General features: G+C 39.3%; 1 protein-coding gene across 1 annotated transcript; it reads right to left on the minus strand.

The window, feature by feature from the left end:
* Positions 1 to 10,909: 10,909 nt before the first annotated feature.
* On the minus strand, positions 10,910 to 16,685 carry si:ch1073-126c3.2 (uncharacterized protein LOC555816 homolog). The gene is made up of 6 exons (XM_038303141.1): positions 16,578 to 16,685; positions 16,407 to 16,483; positions 16,170 to 16,284; positions 11,570 to 11,682; positions 11,341 to 11,455; positions 10,910 to 11,185 (listed from the first exon to the last, which is right to left on the minus strand). Exons 1-6 carry the CDS (start codon positions 16,618 to 16,620, stop codon positions 11,010 to 11,012), a joined length of 639 nt encoding a protein of 212 aa, XP_038159069.1. The 5' UTR covers positions 16,621 to 16,685; the 3' UTR covers positions 10,910 to 11,009.
* Between the last annotated feature and the right edge of the window lie 8,013 nt (positions 16,686 to 24,698).

Raw genomic sequence — 24,698 nt, forward strand, 5'->3', positions numbered from 1 at the left:
GCCAACCCCGTTGGCCCCCCGGGGGTGCCATGGGTTTCTCTTGTTTTTATCTGGTTTGGGGGGACAAAATAAAAGAAATGGGTTTTTCAAAATGTGGGGCCCAAACGCATGGGTTTTTATTGACCAACAAAACACTTACCATTAAAGGTGTGAGTACGGGGCCTCAGAAAAAGACCCGCACTGGGGTGAAATCTTTGGGGTTCCCTTTTAACCCAAAAGATGGCTACCCTGCTTTTCTTTAAACCTGGTTTTGGGGTTTTGAGACGTAGATTTTAAACAGCGAAGGAAAGAATTCAGCCGAACCCCCATTAAGGGGGATCCCAATAGTAGCAGAAGGGAAAAAGGTTTCCCCCCTTGGAATCTCCCGGACCGTTTTTCTGGTTGGCTAGATTTTCAGCTCCCCCGGTGACAGAGTGTCAACTTTAACCTGGGAAAAAATGGCCCTTTATAGTCGAAACCCGGAGGGGAAGGCCACCATGTTTTCCCATGAAAATTTTGGGGGTGGAGAGGTTTCATTTCCAAAAACCAAACTTTTTTTGCTCCATGGGTTTTAAATTTTTTCAATCGAATATCGACCCCAAAAAAGGGGTGTGGGTTCTGAGAACGATGTCTGGCGGGTTTTGCTAAGATTCGAACGTGCTTCTCAAGAGCGATCTTCCCCGATGAAAGCTGGAACAGATAAGAAAAAACTGGGCTTCAGATCCCTTTCCAAAAAAACTTTGATGTCATCAGCAGTCCCCTTTGGGAAAATTCCCCATGCCCGGGGTTTTCGGGAAAATTCTAAACCCCAACTGCCGAACAAAAAAAGGGAAAGCATTTTTTTTAAAAAAAATTTAAAAAATGCTGTTTTTTTAAAACAATTAAATTTCCCTTTTTTGTTCAATTTTTGGGGTTTTTTTTGGTTTTTCTTTTACGATCAGAAAAAAAATGTTATTCAAAGAAAAATATAAGGGTTTTTAAAAGTAATTGTCCCTTTAATATTTTTTAAGATTTTTCATAGTTTTGTAAAATTTAGTTTTTTCAATCAAAAAACAGGGCATTTATAAAACCCGTATTTAAATAAAGTAAAAACTGTCCCTTTAAAGACCTCATTACCTACCTTATACCCCCCAAAAGATTCAAAAAACCTTCTGGTAACGTGTTGCCCGGGCAACATAAGGTTTGGGGCCCGGTAAATTTTCCCCTACTAAAATTTATACACCAGAATGGCCCCCCCTAAGGCCCAAAAAACTGTGAGCTTTTTTAATTTGGGTGGAAATGGGCCATTTGGGAATGATCCTGAAGCAAACCTGCACCAGAGGGCCAAATGGAAAAATGGATCAGACCATTTCAGCAAGGGAAAAACTCCTTTCCCTTTTTTTGGTCGGACCCCGGGTTTTGGGTGGGCTTAAAAAACAGACCTGCACAAAAGATCAGGACCAAGAGGAGGAAAAAAAACTTTTGGTGGATTTACTAAATAGGGGTTATTATTGGGTTTTTATAAAGCTAGTGCCACAGAAAAAGCTTTAAAAAAAAAATCAGCTGATTATAAAAAGGCTCTTTTCCCTTTTCCCACCCACCCTAAAAAAATAGTAAAAACAACAAAAACAACAAAAAAAAGACCATAAAAAGATTTTTTAGGAAGAAGACAAATAATCTTTTCAACGGATTTTAAAAAGGAAACTATCATTTTTTTTTTTATCTTTTTTTGAGAAAATCTCCCCCAAACAAAAATTTTATGTCCCAAAAATAGAGGAATTTTTTAAAAAAAAAAGAAACCCATAACAGAACATTCTAGAAAAGGGAGGAAAGAACTTTTTTAAAAATGGAATCCCTTTAAGTTTTTCCTAAAAATTTTAACAAATATAATAAAAATACCTAAGAATTTCAGGTTTTTTTTCTCTTTTTTAGAATTTTAAAAATGAAAGGGTTTATTTATTTTTAATAACCAATTCAAAAAATGCTCAACCTTTTAGTCCCGTCCGTCCAAAATATCTCTGAAAGGGGGGCTTTTTTCCCTTTTTATAAATTTTTTTTCTTGTGCAAAAAGCTTTCAAAAACTGCCTCTTTTGAAAGTCCCAAACTCACACATCTGCCACTCACACCCGTCCACCCCCCAATACCTTTCCGTAAAAAAATGCCCCCTCTAGAAGTATGTTATAAACTTTCTAAACTCCCAAAAAATAGGGGGGAGGGGCCCCATTTTTACGAAAGTATTTTTTTAATAGAACGGTTTTTACATGAAACACCCTTTCTCAAAAAACAAATTTTCCCCAAACTGTAATAACTGTGATTAAATTTTAGTTTTAAACAAAAAGCCCAATTTTTATGCCCCCACCGCCCCCCCCCCCCAAAAATTTTTTTTTTTTTTTTTTCCCCTTTTTTCCCCACCCCCCCCCCCCCCCCCTTTTTTTCCCCCAAAAATAAAAAAAAAGGGCCCCCCCCCCCTAAAAGGGACCCGCCCCCTTGTTTACTCCATTTAGGAAAAGGTGTGAAAATGGATGGACTAAAATTATTGAGGTATTTGGTGTTCTTTTTCCCTCCAGTTTATTTAAAGTATGTAAATATAACCTTCAGATACCTAAACCATGCTAAAGTGTTTTAGCCAACCTCAAAATGTTTAGAATTTAATTTCATTAATTGTTCATCCTCTACAGCGTTAGCTGGGATTTTTGACAGCGTCATATGAAGCTTCCCAGATAGAGCATCAAATCAAACTCACCGCTCCCCTAGCAACCACTGTGTTTCAGACAGAGGCAGAGCCACCATGGTGGTAAAGGGGGGCACCCGCCCCCCTTGTGATCTGATTGGCCACCCCGTGTGCCACCCCAATTGTCATTGGCTTTCACGGATGTCTATTATTCTGCCTTTCAAATGCGACAAAAGTTTTTGAAAAGTGCCGTTAAAAGTACAGTCCTGGAAGAGAGCTAACATCTTTATATTTCTTGATAATTGCATGTAATAAGTATGACAAGACAATGATTATTTTGTTACAAATGAAGGCTCTTTACTGTGTTACATTTGTTTAGGGCTTCGTTTGTGTGTGTGCTGAATTTATATAAGCTACAAGTAGTCTGCTTTGTGATATAGAGTTAATCAGCGCTAATGTTAATGATAGCTGTCCAGCAAGCTAACAAGTGACGCTTGCTAAAATGTTATACCGTATTTCCGCATATTTTCCTTAACTAGTACAGAAGTTAACAGGACTTTATTTGAAATACACTTGTTGTATCATCCCACTGTTCGATAGTATAATTGGTCATATTTCGGTAAACTTTGTTCTGTTTGTTAAAGTTTTTGCATTAAGCTGCAGGAACTCAACATTTCCTGTATCATTTCAAATTAAAAGCTCTCTGAAGGCTGAGCTAGAGAGACGTTTTTCTAAAACCAATTGTGATATCATGAAAGGAATTCAAGCACTCAATCCTAAAAGCAACAACTTTTTGGAAGAGATTCCTCTGTTTTTGTTGGGAACCATTTACAAAACAAACCTGGATGATCTTAAGCACGAGCTACATCAAGCCAAGCGGATCTTGGAGAGGAAGAGGGCAGCTGGAATGAAAAATTTAAGTAGTTTGCTTGAGTTCACAGTATTCTTGGAGCCATTCAGGGATGTATTCTATGAATGGTTCAGACTGTGCAAAATTGCCATGGCTCTACCTGTAAGCACAGCTTCTTGTGAACGCAGCTTTTCTGCATTGAAACTGATTAAGCAGATGCAATATTATTGTGCATGAACAACCCTCATCACTATTATTTTTCACTTCTTGCAATATTCACTTTTTTACATAAGGATAAAAAAAAGGATAACCAATACTCAGTCTTAAGTATATTAAGCTAAATTGATACATTGTCGCAGTAGAAAGTACTCATCAGTACAACTGTATTTTCCGATTTCTGTGTCGACCACTGAACAACCTAATAAACTGATCCATATCCAAGGCTTTGGCTCTCGGGGACTCCACACTTAGCACCCCAAGGTCACTTAGTCTTTCATTGTTCATGGTGGTGCGTAAGTGATTTTTAATCTGGCCTGGCTCATGTTTGCTGAGTTTTCTAATAGCACATACTAGCTGAATGTTGATGAAAACAAGGGGACTTTAAAATTTTAATGTTGAAATTGCTAAATAAAAAGGCCATTAATATGAAAACGGTAATGTAGCCAATGAAAACATAAAAACACTTTAAATATGAAATGTAATTGTTTACACTTAGTTTTCTAAGTTCTAACTGTGGAGAGATGGGTTGGTGGCAGCCTTCATTTCTGTTGCCACTTTTAGGTGGCCCCCCTGATTTCATCGTTGTCCCCCCTGTGCCCCCCACATGAAAATGATCTGGATCCGCCCCTGGTTTCCGAAGTGTTAACTTGCACAGAAGTTGTGCATTTTGACTACTTTTGTTACTTTTCACTGTTACAGGAAAATATTTGTTTAAACTTAACTGTAAAGTCAATCTGGAAGACTCTGAATAGACTCACCTGGATCACCTGCTGGGTACCTACCTCCAATCTCCAGTCCCACTTTAATTTAATTCAATTCAGTTTATTTCTATAGCGCCAATTCACATTTTGTCATCTCAAGGCAATTTACAGTTCACCAGATCATACAGTCAAATTGAATCAAAGTTTTCTAAGAAAAACCAGCTGATTGCATCGACTCATTGACTCTTCAGCAATCCCTCACACTAAGCATGCTTGTAGCGACAGTGGAGAGGAAAAACTCCCTTTGAACAGGAAGAAAACTCCAGCAGAACCAGGCTCAGAGTGAGCGGCCATCTGCTGAGGCTGACTGGGGTTCAAGGAGACAGAAGCAGACATAGAAAAAGAAGCATACACTGGATGAAAAGTGGGATTTTCGTCAATATACAGCACTGTAGATTGTCGTGGAACTTCAGGTTAGCGGCAGTTTACGGCAATTTGCAGGCTTCGTCGAAAACTCCCGTAAATTGTCAGAAATTGACGTGGACTTTCTTAGGCAGTGTTCCCCCCATGCCTCCCCCCCATGGAATTCTAGGGGAGGCTTTAACATGTAAATGAACATGCTGTGAGCTATACAAATGCAAATCAGGGTTGCAGGGGGGGTTTTACCCCAAGTGACATCTTTCTGAGGAAGAAAATCTCTGATACAAAGAGATCAGGCTTAGTATAGCCTCTCACATTTTAGCTTGAATTGATTTATTTAATTAAAGTATAGAGACCAAAACAGATCTTTAGCCGACAGAGCAATACATTTAGAGCAGTAATTATTTTTAAAAAAATTTGCATTTAAGATAAAAAATAAAATGTTGTCTGTCAATATGCTCAATTCACAATTACTTAAGTGGAAAAGTTTCAAGAAATGAGTCTGAGATGATTCACTTTATAACATGGCGCATTATCCTGTTGGAAGTGGCCATCAGAAGATTGGTACACTGTGGTCATAAGGTCCGGCCAGGTCAAGATCCGCAATTGCAATCGCACCAAACAGGAAAAAGAACATCGACAAATTCCGGTTCGTCAAATTAAAATATAGCAGCAACAGATCGGTGACTAGAAATTATAGCACAATTCTTATATATATATATATAAAAAAAAAAAAAAAATCTAACACCGTTTATTTAAATGATTGGATCCAAACTATTGGTTATTCACCAACGAGGAAGCAGATTTCTCATCTCCATCAAAATATTTATTTTATACCGAGGGACTTAAACTTTAATCAAATCCATTCAAAAGAAACTTCTTATTACAGGAATGAAAAGAGATGTTTGGGAGTAGTGAACAAGTTCATTAAAAAAAAGCAGTTTTGAATTATCCTTATCCCCGTTACAAAAATCTACAAAAATATATATATTTATATTTGGGCAGAAACTGAAAATATGCTGGATGATGGTGGGATTTTTTTAATATGTCATATTAAGTTAAGCGCTCACAGGGTTCATACAGGAATGAGTGACTCTAATTTAATGCTATTTAAATGCTATTAGAAATGATTTTAATGCCATCAACAAGAACCATGTACACAAGTTATTAGGGTACATGAAATATGAAGGAGCTGTAAGCAGAGTTCCATGACTCCTGTATGTATGTAAACACACACACACACATATATACGTATATATATATCCTCTAGCTTTTTCTCCGCCTGGAGCGATATAATATATCTGACGAAATTGTTTTTATAAGCATTTTTTATTAAAGAATTATAAATACTTCGATAAACATATTTAAATAATTTTAGTGCCAATTAAGGCCTTGATTTAAAAAAAAAAAAAAAAAAGAATGATTTTTTAATTATTTTTATTGATCCGCGGAAACCCTGGTTCATCTCGCGCATGCTCTGTACGATCTCCAAGAAACTTAGAGCGGCGGGGTCTGGATCCACAGTGGAGGATGCTGCTTTGCTTTGTGCAGGCGGTCTGGAGCGTCTGGATTTCGGGGTAAAACTCCTCTTGGACGCGATGGCGACTCTGCATCGAACAAGACGAACTCAAAGAAGAGATGCTAGCGGTAAATATATGTTCGATTACTGCCTGCTAAGCTAAAAGCAGCCTAGCCTAAGCTACCGGCTAATAGCAGCCTAGCTATTAGCCTATCTAGCCTAGCCTTGCAAGAACAAGCTTTATTAAAGTGTATTTTTTGTGATTACAGGAAGCAGTATGCCGTCTTAACAACTCGGAGACTAATTGCAGGCGCTATGAACCGGAGCAAGGGTAAGATTTAAAGAATATGCTTTCATTCTGCGGTAAAAGGCAATGGATACTGATAGACACCGATCATAGCTTTTACATTTTGTTTTCACAGACTACTGTCGCCTCACAATGAGGCGGTGACCTCCTATTTGCTCGGAGCCATAATCAGCAAGTCCAGATTTGCACGATGTTGATAAAGACGACATTGTGTGTAAGTGACTTGTTTTAATGTTTTCTCCTTCCTTGTTACTGTGACTTGCGTTTGATTTTTTATTTATACCACTCTCATTTAATTGTTTTCCAGCTGCCTGTAAGACGTATTTTCAGACGGTACGCAGGAGCTTCAGATATACGCAGCCAGCCACACGCTGCGTGCGGAGGCAATCTGCTCGGAGTCGGGCCAGAAGAAAGAGGGTAAGACTTTATTTGGTGACTATTTTTCAGGTGCATTGATAGATGTGTTGTGTCCATACGCAGTGCGCTGATTCATTGTTTTTTTTTCAGCTGCTGAAAGCGAGGCAGAGTGTGCTAGCAGATGAGGAAGTGGAACTCTGGAAGTCCGCCACCGTCGGCCTCATGTCCGACGAAGAAGATGGCGTCCTCGGCGGTGTCTCTGGATGGATTGTACGGTCGCCGCCATTTCGTAGGCCGGATCTCACTGAACTCTGTGTTAAGCTGCAGTCCCGGTTAGAAGCGATGCCGAAGTACAGGGCCACGCACAGTAGGCGTCTGCACATCGGACCTGCCTCGGAGGGAATGCTGCCTGTTACCTCCAACCCCGAGGAAGCAAACGGACCGTTCACGGACTTTTAATTTTTAGAAACGCATGTGTTTGGATACGCGTTGTATATAGTTGTGTGTGTTTTAATAAAGCTCTTTCTTTGCATAAACAGCTTCCTGCAAATGTTCATTTCCTGTATAAATTCATTCATGTCCTTGATGGTAGCCTAATAATTGTGTAGTAGTGTAGGATAACATAAATACACACCATATGAATGAATAAATATATGAATGAATAAATATATATATATATATGAATAGATATATATATATGTAAATATATATATATGCCAATCAATCACGAGCGACTTTACTTGTTTAAAAAGAAGTGGTTCCGTCCAATACTCAGTAAGAAAATTAAATCCTGGCGTGGCCACGTGTGGTTTTGCTGCCAATCACGAGCGATTTCATTTGTTTGAGAATAGTGGTTTCAGCCAATACTGAGAAGGTTATTCAAGCCAGACATGGCCAGCCGCGCGGGTTTGCTGCATTCATATGCTAATTAGGGCCATTAGTACAGCTGATCGCTCTCCACATACGTCACGGTACGTTTTCGACAATTTGTGGCACGACAAACGCGGACAAGCACGGGTTGCAAATTGTCGGAAACTGACGAAAATCAGGCAGATCTGCGGGAGTTTACGGGGGTTTACGGGGACGAAAATCTCACTTTTCATGCAGTGATAGATACAAAAGGCAACTGCCAACCAGCTCCACAGGCGGCCCCGTCCAGGAAACACACAGCCAGGCAGACGAGCTCCGATCCAGCTCCCATGTCAGAGGATGAAGCACATCCAGTTAGTCACAGTCAGAGAAACAGGACTACACTGAAAAAACAAGATCCAACATCTAGGAAAGGTGTTGATGTCAGCAGAACAGCTGATATTTCTCTTCAAACATTGTTCATGATGTTCCTGTTGTTCCTGATGTTCCTCCTGCTCACCAGGCGTCTCTCCACCCACCTCGACCCCTTGTCCTCCTTGAGAAGAGAATCTGCAGAGAGCCCATTCACCCTGGGCTTATTCCAGCATCTGTGTCTGGACCATGCGCGAACACCAATTCTCTCTCTTCTTAATCCATTGATCTGATCATCCATCAGTACTGAACACAAAGTTTTCAGCCAGTGTCCGAGCCTCAAACAATTGATATTATTCATGTAAATAAATATGAGTGGAGTGATTGAGGGGGTACGTATTTAGAGGAGGTGAGGTGTAATCACATTTGGCATGGTATAGGGGTGTAAATAATAATGGTTTTATATTGATGCATCGATCCAACAGCCGACGATCTGATGCATTCACATGTCCGCAAGAGTATAGATTCATGTTTTTTTCCCTCTTCGGTCTATTTTGATCCATTTGCCCCCGGTCGTAATTCTGACTCCTGTGCTGTGTTGGCGCTAAACCTATTTTGACCTCCTACCTCGCTACCACTACCATACTTGTTACGCACACACACACCTGGGTAAACAGTAGGCAAGACAGACATGGCGGAGATAGCAGAGGTGAAAGAAGAGGTAGGCAAAACAGACGTGGTAGAGGAAAAAGATGACTTACACATCCCTTTACGGGTTCAAGTCATTTGTGTGGAAATATTTCGTGGTGTATTCTTGAGTATCGAAAATCGGGTCAGGAAATGTGAAAGTTGCATTGTATAGAAAAAACCGGTTTGAGAGTTTCTTAAATCAATTTAATGATAGCAATGTTTAACTTTAAAGGCAGTAAATTGAATTATTTAAACTGGGTTGTAATTTAAAGGAATAGTACACCCAAAACATGATTAGCCTTCATTTTCTACTCACCCCCATGCTGAACAACACTCTGAAGTACTTTTTTGATATCTCAAATGCATCTGGAGATCTGGGAGACTTCTTGCTGTCTGCTGACATTCAAATAATGGAGGTCTATGGCGCCCGAGACAGAAAGGTCCACAAAAGTCCACAAAAACGTGTCAATATTCCTCCATACTGCTCGTCCAATGTAATCCAAGTGTCCTGAGTGGGTAGCATCCAGAATTTACTCGAAACGAAGTCATTTAGAACGTTTTAGAGCCTAAACAGTAGTGTATAGGATTTCCTAATAGCGCCCCCATGCGCGCTCACGATTCTACGGAAGCCGGCAGACCAAACCAGCGCATTCAGCTCGGCAAAGAACTCATGCTCTTCCTCAACACTGAAGTCCTCAGACATTTTTCTTTCGTTGTTTCTTTCTTTGCACAGGTAAACAGCACATTTCTTCTTCTACGCTTGCATTATCGGCAGACCAGACGCTGAATGCGCACTTCCTTCCGGTTTGGTCTGCCGGCTTCCGTAGAATCGTGAGCGCGCATGTGCACGCTTTCAGGAAATCCTATACACTACTGTTTATGCTCTAAAAACATTCTAAATGACTTCGTTTCGAGTAAATTCTGGATGCTACCCACTCAGGACACTTGGATTACATTGGACGAGCAGTATGGAGGAATATTGACACGTTTTTGTGGACTTTTATGGACCTTTCTGTCTCGGGCGCCATGGACCTCCATTATTTGAATGTCAGCAGACAGCAAGAAGCCTCCCAGATCTCCAGATGCATTTGAGATATCAAAAAAGTACTCCAGAGTGTTGTTCAGCATGGAGGTGAGTAGAAAATGAAGGCTAATCATGTTTTGGGTGTACTATTCCTTTAAGTTACTGCTGTTGACTTTTCTTCAGTTTGTTGAACTGCTGAAGATGTTGGAGGATGCCGTGCACTGAAATTGCATGAAGCATATGCACCATTTTCCCTGCATTTGCTATTCATTATTAATGGTTAGTTTGATTTGCTTATATTGTCTTTTTTTACTCGGATTGAGACTTGTATAATATTTATCATTGTGTCAGCTCTATCCACCTGACCATCTTCTTTGCCTATCCATCAGCGTCACATCACGGTGGGGCCGGTTCCTATCCAGCACTCTATGGGTGAGAGGTGGGGTGCACCCTACTGATGTCACCAGGGTGTCGCAGGGCAAACCCAGAGATACACAAAGACATACAAACATGCACATTAACACCTAAGGATCATTTTAGAGAAGCCAAGTAACCTAACAGTCATATTTTTGGACTGTGGGGAAAGAAGCAGGAGTACCCAGAGAGAACCCACGCATGCATAGGGAGAACATGCAACTCCATACAGAAAGGAATCAAACCCACAACCTTCTTGCTACGCCACCGTGCAGCCCCACAGTGTCGCTGTATCAGGTTAAAAATATCGCTAGCACGATCTGTGATCGGCTAATAAAATATTTGGTATCTGTAAAAAAAACTTTATCTGTTTATATTTTTATCAGTTATTGAGCATTAGATTAATCCATGGTATTAAAATTTATATTTGGACATTTTTCACCGCAAAAAATAGTCACATAACTTTAAGCGCATTAGCTCACACACTTCATAGTGCCTCCACACCAACTTTAGAAACAAAGTTACAGACTTTCTTACTATGGAAACCAAAGAACCACAAAGATTGAAGAATGTGTTTATTAAATGCTTCTTTTTCCACCAGAGAGACCTTCAAAAAGTGGAACGCTGAAGCTGTTATCCTGCTCTCGGTTCGTCTTCCTCAGGGCCGTCCACAGAGAAGACAGTGATAGGTGGGATTTCCTGTCACGCCTTCGTCCTTCAGCTCTTTCAGAAGAACCTCCATGGTTGTGTTCCATTGCTCGCTGCTGCTTTTGGTCGTCAGGCAGTCTTTTGTAAAATATGCAGATGGTCTGCTTGAAATTTGCAAAGCGGCTTCTGGAGCCAAACAAAAAAACATAATTTTTCAATGTTTCAAAACGATTACCAGAGGAACTGTACAACAGCTTTTGTAGTGAAAAAAAGGTTTAGTTAAATTTATGTTAAACTAATCTTCACAGGCAATTAAAAGCAATAAGAAGTAGCAGACTCACTATTGCACACAGCCAGTCTGTTCCCTCCTACATATAGGCTGCTCCATCGATAATTAGTTTGTTCGCCACATTCCTCAAACAAGCGACTCCTCCTCAGGAAACTAAAATCATATCCCTGTGAAGAACAATTACGGTTATGATTTTTGAACAAAAAGCCAGATCTGATGACCCTTTCAGCACAGCTTTAGACTTTTATTTGGGAGTGTATGCATTATTATGCAGTACTTACAGAATCGCAGATGGGTTTGCAGTAACGCTTGTTTGAGGCCGTCACACACGCCAGGCCTCCATTACTGGGCGCCTCGGGCTGCTGGCACATCTTTGGCTCAGCCTCCTGGCATTCTGTACGTCAATGAATAATTAGTAAATGCATCATAAAACATTTAAAAGCTTTAGAAGTTCAATTGGAGGGACCGTTTTTGTTTATTTAGTCATTTGCTTTAAAGCAGTTGTTTTTATGTGTAATAAATGTTATATAAGGGAACAAAGGAGGTGTGGCAGGCTAAGGCAGGGAAGCATTATTAAACCCTTAAATGAAGTAAAATACACGCAGTATGAAAATCTCTTTTATGTTGAACTGAATTGAATTGTCTCACCTAAGAAACAGGCAATTTTTAGATATAGCTACGTTTTTACAACAAATATTCAACAAAATAAGTAAGTAAACAAATAATACAGCAGACATTTTGAAATACAATACATGACTGATTCCAGCCATCCTTTGTTGGGGAGTTTAAAGGTACATATTTAGGTTATATGCCTTTCACAAAAAGACACAAAGCTACAGCAGTAGCCATTCAATTACCCCATTTACACTACCCTTGAAAAACCGATCCATGCCGAGACCGGTCCGAGCTCGGATCAGTTAACCAGGCTCGGTTCTGACAACCGTTTACACATCACGCTATCTCAGTACCTGGACTCCTCGCCTCCTAGTGACCATCTGCGGTATTACTGCCAGTATTGAAGGAGGAAAGCAAGCAGTTGGTGGCGGTAATGCACCAAAAGTTGTTTGCCAACCTCCATTAAACACAAGAAGACGAAGAAGGAGGGAATCACCCGTCACATTCAGAAAGTTATGCTCGATCATTATTGCTGTACTTCAGTGTTTGCGGAGGGTCAGGCAAAGACGGCAACCTTTCGTTGTTGTTTATAGTTGTTCTTCTTCTGTTTTGTGTTGGTTGGCAAGCAACTTCTGGAGGGGTATTAACGCCAACTACTGGAATGGAGAGTGAATCGGGATGTGCAGCCAGACGGAGATGACGCGTTCTGCTCATGTGCTCTTGTTATCAGAGAACCGATCCAGGGAAAAACCGAGCCGAGCCCACCTCTGGAACTGGTCTGCAGTTATCTCGGTTCGGTTGTGTCTAGCTCGGTTCAGTTCAGTTTGCTTTCCATTTACACACAATAAGTTATCCCAGTTACTGAGCTCGGACCGGTCTCAGCACGGTTTTATTAAGGGTAGTGTAAATGGGGTAAAAGTTTCCCCACTTTCCTTGATTGGCCCTTGTCTGGTTCCTTGGCTGGTTCCTATAATTCCTTTTTAAACATCAATCTTTGTACTAAAATATTCTTTCTGTCCTGATTGTGGACATTAGGATCTAAAGAGAAGAGTCAGACCCTGTAATTCAGTGAAAGGTTGGAGTCAGAGTAAAAAATATTCACGCCCAGGAGAAGGCCAGTGGGTGGAAGTTGGAGGGGATTTTGCAGCCATTCAGCTGGCTTTTGACTGGGAAGGGTCATTCTGAATGGCTGCTACTCTATTTGTTTCTGATAAAATACGGCTACATATTCCAAACCTCCTTACTAAGACACACATGGCACCATCTGACCAACTGGTAGCCATTGGCACAGCTACCAAATAAGTCCAGATCGAACAGACCGTGCTCTAATGCCTCATGGAAATTCCTGCCTTAAATTTTCATAGGTGATCTTGAACGTTTATTTTATTAACAACTACTGTATGCTCGGAGTTCCCTACTCGCTCTCTTCAGCTTATTTACCAACTGTACACATGCGCAGTGATGTAATCCCAATCACATGATGTTGTCACGGTACATATATACAGAAAGGCTATATTTACTAACACAATTGTGTAAAAATGAGTAAAAACAAAGCTTAAAAGCTTTAGATTGATGTAGCGGTTTATGAATGTTTCATGCTCATTTAAAAGTTTTGCTTCTAATGAATGCCAAATAGAGGGGACCATTCTTTTTTTGATTTCCAAATATTTACAGCAAAAGAAGAAGTCTGAGTTAACTTTCATTCATCAATGCAAGGACTTCAAGCAAGGGCAAAGCTTCATAAAGAGAGATTACAGGATTATTCAATACGCATGATATTTAAATGAATGAGCTCCACAATCTCATCATTTAAGAGTGAGGTCAATGAAAGGGTGACTGCTGAGGAAAGTTTCCAATAATGGTGAAATTCTCCAAAGTACAGAACTATATGGGATTTTTAATTAACTATTTAAACCGCTTGAAGGTGAATCTCTGGAAGGTTAAAACTTTATGACTTAAGGTTTTCTTTTGATGCTGCAGCCAACGGGAGCAGGTTTGCTCTGTTTGCTCAAAAACGTGAAAGTTTCGATTTTTTGTGAGCTAATATTAAAAGAAAACACAGAGCTAAAAACCTGGTGCTGAAAATACTCACAATTTGTTTTAATTGTAAGTTTTTTTGAGGTTTCTTTTTTTATTTGGCTCAGGTTCCTTTAACGAATTTTTGTGGTTGGAAGTTGGTGGCTCAGAAGCACAACCTAACCTGCCTTAAATGAACCCAGGTCTAAATAGATTTATACTTCCCTCAGGATTGACTTATAAGAACATCAGTTTCCTAGTTTTTTATTTATTTATTTATTTATTTAAGGGTTAAAGTTACTATTACACTCCAAAAATGCTTGATCAGGTGGTGCCTCTTATTTCTTGTTCAGAGGTTAAAATCTGATTTCTTGATATCTTAAACATCAAGAACAACTTGTAGAATTTCATGTGTTAAAATTATTTACAGTATGGAAATCTTATTATGAAAGTATGAGGCAGCAAATTTGGAAGAAGCTTAGTCTGTGCTACATTCCTTCATCCAACCATACAGCCACATTTAATCTCTTACTGGTCGTCAAAATGGGACAAAACACAGAAGTTTAGATTTTCCAACTACAGTGACTGTTGCTTTGCATCCAACACGGGTGGAATAGCTAAAATCAGGACAGTGGTGTTGCTAGAAACATGTCTGTTACATTGCTTTATGTTGCTTCACTACTGTTACATGCCTTTATTTTAGGTTAAAATGTAAATCATATGTTTTGCTTTGGTTGCAAAAAATATGATAAGTGTGAAAACACCTTTATTGACAACCTATAACCAGAGATGGCAAAAGTACTCACTTTCCATACTTGAGTAAAGGTACAGATACTTGTGTTAAAAAATACTCTGGTAAAAGTGGAAGTACTGATTAAACTTCTTTACTCAAGTAAAAGTAACAAAGTACAGGCTTGTAAATTTACTTAAAGTATAAAAGTAAAAGTAGAAACCACTTTTTTCATGCCGTTGCCTACATTTTAAATGGATGTCTGCCAATAGGACTAGATCTCCGTTGTGTTCATTTTCAATCATCTCGTCGTCCATGCTACTATGCTAACGCCACCGCCACCAAGCTGCAATGATTTGCCGCCAATGAATACCGCCGAATCTGTCGATTCATCTTGTAGTGGTGCGTCAAATGCAACGTAGATTCCCATCCAATTAGATTGAATTTGGTATTGATGACGTGAAAAATAATAACGGTAACTCCATTGAAATGATTCAAAACTAAAGTAACGAGCCAATTTTTGAAAATGTAAGGAGTAGAAGTAAAAAGTCGCCATAAAAATAAGTAGTAAAGTAAAGTAAAAATATCAGAAAAATCTACTTGAGTACAGTATTTGTACTTCGTTACTTCCCATCTCTGCCTATAACGCAAAATAAATAAAGCACCTAGGACTTCATAATGGTATAAAGGCCTAAACAAGATAACTTCCCCTTTTAAAAGTAATTTTCCTTTAAAAAATAGGTGAAACTTCTTACAAATAAATCAAATTGACCACAGACTGTTGTTAAAAATGTTATTGTTTTTAGGAGTCCTAGACAGTAAATAAACAGGTACATGTCAAACTGTTTTATTCTTGCCCCTATAAACCTATTACTAGGAAAATAATTTGTTTTGTTTGTTTTATTTTTAAATAGTAGGACAAAATAATCTCCAGCCGATTGGTCAAAATGCTGATTATTTGTTGCCATTGCATCATCCCATTTGTGTTTCAACACACATTTGTTTTAGAATTAAACAAACAAAAAGTGCAAAAACAAAATCAGCTGTAATATTAATAAAAATGTTATAACTCAGTCATAAACATCTTGATGAGATGAACAAGTCACTAAACATTCCAACTAAAGACCATTTAGGAAATGATCAGTTTATGTGTTACATTACATTTTGACCCCCTGGTTGCAAAACTAAAGTTTATTTCAGTTAAGATCTTGAAATAAGAGTTTTTCCCTTGATTTAAATAGGAAAGGCAATTTTTCAATGGAGTTGGGTAGTTTAAGATCAAAATAAGGTAAAAAAATAAACAACCCCATAATATATTATTATTATTACCTTATGTTGGTTTTGAAGCATCTATTCAATTGGCTGGTCAACATACTTACCTGCTTATATTAAGGGCAAATACCGTATGTTGAGAATTTCTTCCTTATCTTTAGATTGGGTTTACTATGCCTCCAGTAGTTTTTTTTTTTGCTGTACTCAGAAAGACATGTTAAGACATAAACCCACACGTGTCCTCCCACCTTTCAGTTGCCGTTTTTGCAGCCTTTCAGTCAGATTCCTCATGTGAATCAGCACTTCAGCGGCCTGCTCTGAGCTCCACTGCAGCGAGGAGTCGTCGCTACATTCTGCTGCCACCTGTCACATAACATCAAACTCAGCACTATGTTTTCACACTAAATATGAAGACCTGCAAGTAGTACAAAGGTTTTACCCCGTCTTTTTTAAACATTTCAATGCATTATTCAGATTGGTCAAACCTTTAGATCCCCGGTCAGGCTGTCAAACAACCCAGGCTTCAATTCACAGCTTTCATGATTTCCAGAGGAACAAACAACTTAGAAGAAATAACAGGGAAATAAAAAAATTACAAAAAGGTTTCATAACTTTATAGAATACAGATAAAACAGTTTCTATTTTGCTGAGATTACCTGCTAGAGAGCACAGCAATGTCAATGCTTCCCTTAATGCCATGACCAGGAGTAGTTTTTTTTTTTTTGAATGCTCTGACAAATTTATTGAGTCTGAGGGGGCAAAGTTTAGAGGATTCACCAAATATAGACCTTGTGCTAAACGAAGAGTCCAGGGACTGCCAGAATTTTGTAAGCTCATTGCAAAACCTCCACCTCCAGCCAATTCAAAGTATTTTTTTTTTGTCCAATTCCTGAAGGCTGGAGAGTTTTCCAGAATTACAGAAAATGTGACTTTATTTTTTCTCTCATTTTTCAGTGTGCATGTCTCTGCTTCATGCTGATGGGGGAGCTGGTAGCTCACATTCTCTGCTCTGACTGAGCTTCTTGAGACACGATGTGAATCCTCTGTCGTGAGTCCAAATACCTCCCAGACGGACAACCCCCTCACACACACACACATCCAGCAGCCAGTAATACACGCCGGGTGACTCAGTGTCATTCGCTGCACCGTGCCACAAAGAATGACTCTGTAAATAATTAACTCTGGATGTTATTCATTATGGATGTCTGACGATCTTGGCAGGAATGAATTATTGAGGCCTTGTGGAGGAGTGATTGAGCTCATTAACATAGAGAATTGGCTTTTATGTTTGATTTGAAGAACAAAGATTAGTCCTTGAAATGGACTTGGAGAGCTGTAATTATCTTTTTATCAATGCGTTCTCTGCATGTCTTGATTCTCTCAAGGCCTTCCTCTCTCATCTTCTGAACTATGTGTTTTGTTGGGTAAAATTGATGCAGAAAGCAACAGGTTTAGTTTCTAAACACAAGGAGTCTGCGTCAGAATCACTCTTTTATATCAAGGTTTTACAGAGGTAGGCACGTCATGGACCTTTAGTAATCCATACAAGGTTTTACCCTTTATATTCTATCAAGTATCATAGGAACTGTGTCCCCAAGAGGGCGCTGTAGAGGCCGGAAAGTCCAACTTCATTATTATGAATACTACTTCCATCTTCAGCTGTATGATGGTACAAATGAAAGAAAGATGTAAAGGATTCATAATCAATATTTTAGGAGTCTGCAAAAAAAAAAAGGAAAAAAGAAAAGAAACAGCAGAAGTAAAAGCTGTTTTCTGAAAGAAGCCAGTTTTTAGCTCCATTGGACTGACTGATAATAAACAGGTCAAACAACAAAACAAACAAACTGCTGTCTGTTCCTGTAAAAAGGGAGTTTTTCCTCTTTTCTGTTGCTGATTAATATGAGAGATTGCTGTAGAGTCATCAACACAAGCCAATTTTTAGTGGTGATTTTACAGGTAAATACTTTAAAAACAATGACTGAATTCAATCAACTAGAACAACTTTTATCAGTCTGTCTGTCTGACTGAATTGTCTCTGTCAAGCGTTTTGAGGTAACACTTTTTAGGAATTGATGCTATACAGAAATGTATTATACCATGCTTTCTTTAGCTGGTCCTGTTCACTGCTTTCTTCAGGTAACATACCTTTAGAGCTTGAAACTAATGAAAACAATAGTGATCTGATAAGTTTTCCCATGACTTTATGTTGGAATCAGTGCTACATATACAGTAGACATAACAATGAAAAGATGAAGTCTGTATGAAGATTTAATGTTAAAAGTCACGTGCATTGCAGGAACATAGCAACAGAGGTAAGAAGAGTTATCAAAGGTTTTACTGAAGAGAGAGAAAAAGTAGAAATGAAAGAGATTACTTAAAGGAAAAGTCCGGTCAGCAAGGAATAATCAATGGATCGTTATTTATACCTAAAACTAACACGTTTACGGTGATTTAATAAATTTAGCGTTAATCAATAAAAAAATAAAAAAAATAATTTTCATCACCATCACTGAGTCTGGGAGCGGCCATTTTTGCCCAAATATAGTAGCCCCTCCCTCCTGCCATCTTCCAGCAGTGACGTCACGGTGCGGTAAGCCTAGCGCCATTCTCCCCGCTTTACAAGCTAAATCAATGGGAACTACTAGACACATCTGCAATCAACAACAATTATTGAAGATTTCCAGAGGACTTCACCATTGAAATTCACCAGAGCTATAGTGAAACTGACAATGCCCACGTGCATGGCAGCTGGATGTTGGAATACATCCGGTAAAAGTGAAAAAAAAGAGTTATTCCACCTTTCTGATTCCTGATCCTCCACGGACGGGTTGGTCGTTGGATCGCCAACTTGAAGAGGGAGGATTTGCCATCGAACTTCTGGCCAGAGAAAAAACCCGTAATATGTAGCCAAAATTTGGAAGAAGAATGTTTTCAAGATGACTTGGATAATAGCGCGTTGTGACAAACACCAGATACAGCACTGGGACTTGATCAACAGCCGATACCGCACCGTGACGTCACAAACCAGTAAGGCAAGGCAAATTTATTTGTATAGCACAATTCAGTACAAAGACAATGCAAAGTGCTTTACATGATTAAAATACAGGAAGATAAAACAGAATCAAAGCAAGTAGGAAAAAAAATAAATAAATAAAAAATGCAGAAACAAAAAAGAATACTAAAAACAGTTTGATTAAAGAAAATATGTTTCAGCTGAACTGTTTAACTAGAACAGTGGAAGGCAATCCTAAACAAATGTGTTTTTAGTCTTGATTTAAAGGAACTCAGGCTTTCTGCAGGCTGGAGCCAGAAGACCTGAGTGGTCTGGAGGGTTGATACACTGATAGCAAGTCTGTGATGTATTTAGGTGCTAAGCCATTCAGAGATTTATAGACTAACAGAAGTATTTTAAAGTCTATTCTCTGAGATATCGGGAGCCAGTGGAAGGACTTTAGAACTGGGGTGATGTGCTCTACTTTCTTAGTCTTAGTGAGGACACGGGCAGCAGCGTTCTGGATCAGCTGCAGCTGTCTGATCCACTTCTTAGGCAGACCTGTGGAAACACCGCTGCAGTAATCAATTCAACTAAACATAAACGCATGGATTAGTTTTTCCAGATCATGCTGAGACATTAGTCCTTTAATCCTGGAAATGTTCTTCAGGTGATAGAAAGCCGACCTTGTAATTGTCTTTAAATGCTTTTGGAGGTTCAAGTCTGAATCCAGCACTACACCTAGACTTCGGGCCTGATCAGTGGTTACTAGCTGAAGCGACTGAAGCTGTGTGCTAACTTTAGATCTCTCCTCTATTGGTCCAAAGATTATTACTTCAGTTTGGTTTTTATTCAGTTGAAGAAAATTTTGGCGATTAAGTTCATGTAACCATGTTTCTGTTAAAAACATAACATCAACATTATTGTCAATAATAAAGTCATTAATTAAAAGGGATTTTCCTGACAGAGATCTAATGTTTAATAAAGCCAGTTTATATGAATTAGTGGTTGATGCTGTCTCTGTAGCAGGCTGCATCTGACAGTTTATGACTCTTAAGTGTCTGTTCCTGTTTGTTCCCATTTTGTTTTTCTTATTTCTGCCACGTATCATCACAGATATTCCATAAGCTCCGGTAGGTGTAGGTGGCAGTAGTGTTCTTTGACAAACATGGATGCCTCCAGTAAAGCACATTCAAATGAAAATTACTCTGAATTAAAAACACTGATCATTTATTGAACAGGATGGAATCATTTCAGATTTAAAGAACTTTCAGAAGTTTTTGTTCTGATTGTGACCTGACTTCTCCTTTAAGTAAAATAAAAAAACTACTTAGTGAATGAATACTCAAGTACTGAGAAACTGGTGAATTGTAACTCCTGATCTCATATTTATAATGATGCAATTAGACATCAAGTTATGTACAAATTAAAAATGTTTAAGTATAAATGTAATTTTAAAATACAAATAACATGATTACAAAATAATAATTTAAGAATAATAACAATGGGGCAGAAAAAAACACTTTCCAAATCCTTTTTTTTTTTAAATAAACTTATAAACCTGATCTTTAATGTAGATTCCTAGAAACTCCAAGAGACCATTTCTACTGTTTGCACAATTTTCACCTGATCTCCAAATAATTTCAGTTATGGTGGTTAATTATTTGAAAAGCTCCTACCCACCTCTGCATAGGAAGCAATGCAGCTGAGAAAACCATTTGTCATACATCAATTTCCAGATGCATCAATTCGGTCAGATGTCTGCTAGATTTTAGCATCGATTTTTAGACCTTTAAAAAATGGATGACACTTAAAATAAAAAGTATCTAAAGAGAATGGGGGGATCATATGTCTTATAGTTGTGGCTGTTGGCAGAAGTCTGCAGTGCATTCATTGAATGGGAGTGTTGTGCAAAATTTGCATTATTTTTGTTGAATTTTTCACATCCCTGTAAAAACTAACCGGTTGCTGTTTAATGATGCATGACCAAGTCAGACAGCAGCAGGAGAAAATATAAAAAAAGGATAAAAACAACATTGCATGGTGGCAATAGTTTATTGTCTACCTCTCATCATGTAACTTACAACAGCAGGCATAACCTTTACAGCGTATGGATCATGTCACTATATGGCATTTCCCCTGGTTTTCTCAAAGATTATCCTACTAGTCTAAACCCAGTATAAAGAATTCACTTTAATTTTCTTACCTGCTGTCAATCTGTGAGCATTATTCGTAACATTTCTCTAAAATTTTAACATATTTACAAAGAGATTTTCTGGTGGTTTCAAAATGTGTGAAAGTCTTTTGGGGAGCTATTCTTAAACAGTATTTTTCTGTTGACTATACAGCAGTTGTGTCCAAGATAAGGATGTCACGGCTGGTTGACAAAAGATGGCTGATAAGATAAGACAAGCTTCATATGTTACACGTTGTGTGACTCAAAAGGAACATTTAAGATGATTTAAGTATAGCCCTATGAGTTATTAAATTTTTCTTTTCACAAATTCTTCCTTTTTTCATATTTGCTTTCCTCAGTTTGGCTTTTTCTGTTTTTTTCTTCAATTACATTTTTTTTTCTAACCATATCCTCTAACCTTAAAAGTACTTATTTTAATTAGTAAATAAATTACACTACAATTAGAAATGTAATGAATGTTATTTTCATTTTCACAAGTAAAATAACTTGTTGTTAGGCAGAACATAAATGCTTTTGCAAGGTATTTAAAAATCTTTAACCATCTTTTATATTTTTTAAGTACAAACATTCTTTACGTGGAAGACATAACAAACAAGGGGCATCCTTTGCTAAGAGTGCAATAGTTCAATAATAGTGCAATAATAGTTAAATAGGTCAGTCACTTCAGTATCAGGCAGGTTTAATTTTTTGCATAATTACATCTGCAAAGAGACGTCCTAGTCGATAATTGCTTCGGGGGCCAACAAGGTCTTAGTGATGGGGTCCCTAAGAGGTTGGGGGCCCTTAAACAACTGCTGTCTCTGCTTACCAATATTGACGTCATTGCAAGGAACTCTTTTAAATCAGCCCCCTGCTCTTCCAGCACCTCATCCAGGAGGAAGTTTTCAATTCAATTCAATTCAGTTTATTTCTATAGCGCCAATTCACATCATGTCATTTCAAGGTTCTTTATAGTTCAACCACATCATCCAGTCAGATTGATTAAAACTTTTCTATCTAAGGAAAACCAGTTGATTGCATCGACTCATTGACTCAAATACAATCCGTCACACTAAGCATGCTTGTAGCGACAGTGGAGAGGAAAAACTCCCTTTTAACAGGAAGAAACCTCCAGCAGAACCAGGCTCAGTGTGAGCGGCCATCTGCTGAGGCCCACTGGGGTTCAAGGAGACAGAAGCAGAGATACAAAAAGCAGCTCCACAGGCGGCCCCGTCCAGGAAACACACAGCCAGGCAGACGAGCTCCGAGCCAGCTCCCATGTCAGAGGATGAAGAGAGCACATCCAGTTAGTCACAGTCAGAGAAACAGGACTACACTGGAAAACAGGCTGATCTCCAACATCTAGAAACAAAGGTGTTGATGGCAGCAGCACAGCTGATGTTTCTCTCAAGGATGGAGTCACAGCCAAACAGGAACAGACGAGGCAAAGCTACTCTGAGAAAAAGCAGAGAGCAGAACGTTAGAGATTGAACTACCGTATTTTCACGACTATGAGGCTTTTTTCCCCCTCAAAATGTGCAGCGCGCCCTATAGTGCGGTGCGCCCTATGTGTGTTGTTACTGCGGACGTTGTAGAGACCACCATGAGAACGTTAAAGGGGGAAGTGTGGGCGTGGATTGTGTATGAAAGAACAGGTATGTGCTTTATGCAGAACTCCTCATCTCCTCATTGAGGAGATGATGAAAGAGTGGCTGAGGGAGGTGAATGTAAGGAGACCAGGTGGTTTTTTCCACGCATCACCATCGCTGTTAATCTGTGACTCTATGCGTGCCCATCTCACAGCTGATGTGAAAAACATGATGAAACAAATGAACGCTGTGCTTGCTGTTATTCTGGGAGGTCTGACAAAGGAACTTCAACCGCTCGACATCGGTGTGAACCGGCCGTTCAGGAAATCCTATACACTACTGTTTATGTTCTAAAAACATTCTAAATGACTTCGTTTCGAGTAAATTCAGGATGCTACTCACTCAGGACACTTGGAATACATTGGACGAGCAGTATGGAGGAATATTGACACGTTTTTTGTGGACTTTTATGGACCTTTCTGTCTCGGGCACCATAGACCTCCATTATTTGAATGTCAGCAGACAGCAAGAAGCCTCCCAGATCTCCAGATGCATTTGAGATATCAAAAAAGTACTCCAGAGTGTTGTTCAACATGGGGGTGAGTAGAAAATGAAGGCTAATCATGTTTTGGGTGTACTATTCCTTTAATTAGTCATTCCTTTCACCTGTCGTTTACCCTCCCTGCCTCAATTATAATTTATTCTTCTCACCTGTTTCCTCTTGGTTATATTCAGTTCAGCCGGAGCATTCAGGGCCAGATCATTACTTGTCTTTTTGTTAGTCTATCTGTTCAGTTTTATTTTATGGTTCATGTCCTGGATCCTAGCAGCCAGTGAAAAGAGGGTTTTAGTGTTTGTCTCGTCTCCTGATTGTCCACTGTTCCTCCCCCGCAAAGTCCTCTGGGTTTTTGGCTCATTATGGGGGGAGGTTCAGTTTTTATCCAGTAAGCCTGGCTCCAGGGAGGAGGTTTAAAGTCCTGCTTCAAGTTCCGGTTTCAAGTTCCGGTTCCTACGTCCTGTCTCTGCTACCCTCTTCCACTGTGCCTGCCTGTCTGCACCTGATCCTGTCTGCTCCTGTGCGTGACCACCTGGTCATGCTTTTGGTCCCAGTCAGAATCTGAACCCTCCTGGGAGCCTGTGGATGCCTGGAAGTCTGGATCCTGTCATCCTGTTTCTGTTCCTGCCTTATCTGGATCCTGCCTGTTCTGTCTGTTCCTGTCTGTTCTGGTTCCCTGACCAGGTTTGGCTTCCAGCATGTCCTCTGGGACTGCAGCACTTGGGGACATTCTTGGTCTGGACTGTTAAACCAGGTAAGTGGCCAACTCAGATAATCTTCTCTCAGATGATCCTGGTCACTAACCTGTGTTTCTCCCACTACAGAATGTCTGAGATTGGGCGGTGCCCCGCCCCCCCGCCTGCAGTGTCCGTGAGCCGAAGCTCCGCTTTTGTTTTGTTTGTTTATTTAATAAACGTTTTGAACTTTCCTACTGACTGTCTCTCCTTGAATACTGGGTCCATCTGTCCTCGGTTCTTGACACATACAAGTTGAAGGCTTAGATGAAGACAATAATTTTACTAACTCAGAAAGTTCAACTGGATCAAAGCAGTCTAAACCCGGTTCAGATTCCATGACTACCTCAGATACAGTCACGGATAGAGGAGTGCTTATGATCTTATTTTTAATAAGATCAATCTTATTTATAAAGAATCACATAAAATCATTGCTGCTAAGAGCAGGTGGAATGGACGGTTCAACAGAGGTCTGGCTCTGGGTGAGTTTGGCAACTGTATTAAAAAGAAATCTAGTATTATTCTTATTCTCCTCTATTAATGAGGAGAAGTATGCTGCTCTTGCTTTACAAAGGGTCTTCTTGTACAGCAGTAAACTATTTTTCCAGACTAGGTAGGATTCCCGCAGGCCTGTGGAGCGATATTTTCTCTCCAGTTTCTCTCCAGTTTCCTAGCACTTCAAAGTGTGCAGCTCTGCATCAAACCAAGGAGCAAGCTTTCTATTTTTAAC

The sequence above is a fragment of the Cyprinodon tularosa genome, unplaced genomic scaffold (assembly GCF_016077235.1).
Source record: "Cyprinodon tularosa strain WSP-4 unplaced genomic scaffold, ASM1607723v1 ctg505, whole genome shotgun sequence".
In the NCBI taxonomy this organism is placed as follows: domain Eukaryota; kingdom Metazoa; phylum Chordata; class Actinopteri; order Cyprinodontiformes; family Cyprinodontidae; genus Cyprinodon; species Cyprinodon tularosa.

Bases quoted from the DNA above. Each gene is read 5' to 3' on its own strand.
- si:ch1073-126c3.2 (XM_038303141.1), bottom strand. From the start codon at position 16,620: ATGGCATTAAGGGAAGCATTGACATTGCTGTGCTCTCTAGCAG. The intron at 16,484-16,577 runs GTAATCTCAGCA...ATTTCTTCTAAG, and splicing joins ATTGCTGTGCTCTCTAGCAG to TTGTTTGTTCCTCTGGAAAT. The intron at 11,456-11,569 runs GTAAGTACTGCA...TGTTCTTCACAG, and splicing joins GCAAACCCATCTGCGATTCT to GGATATGATTTTAGTTTCCT.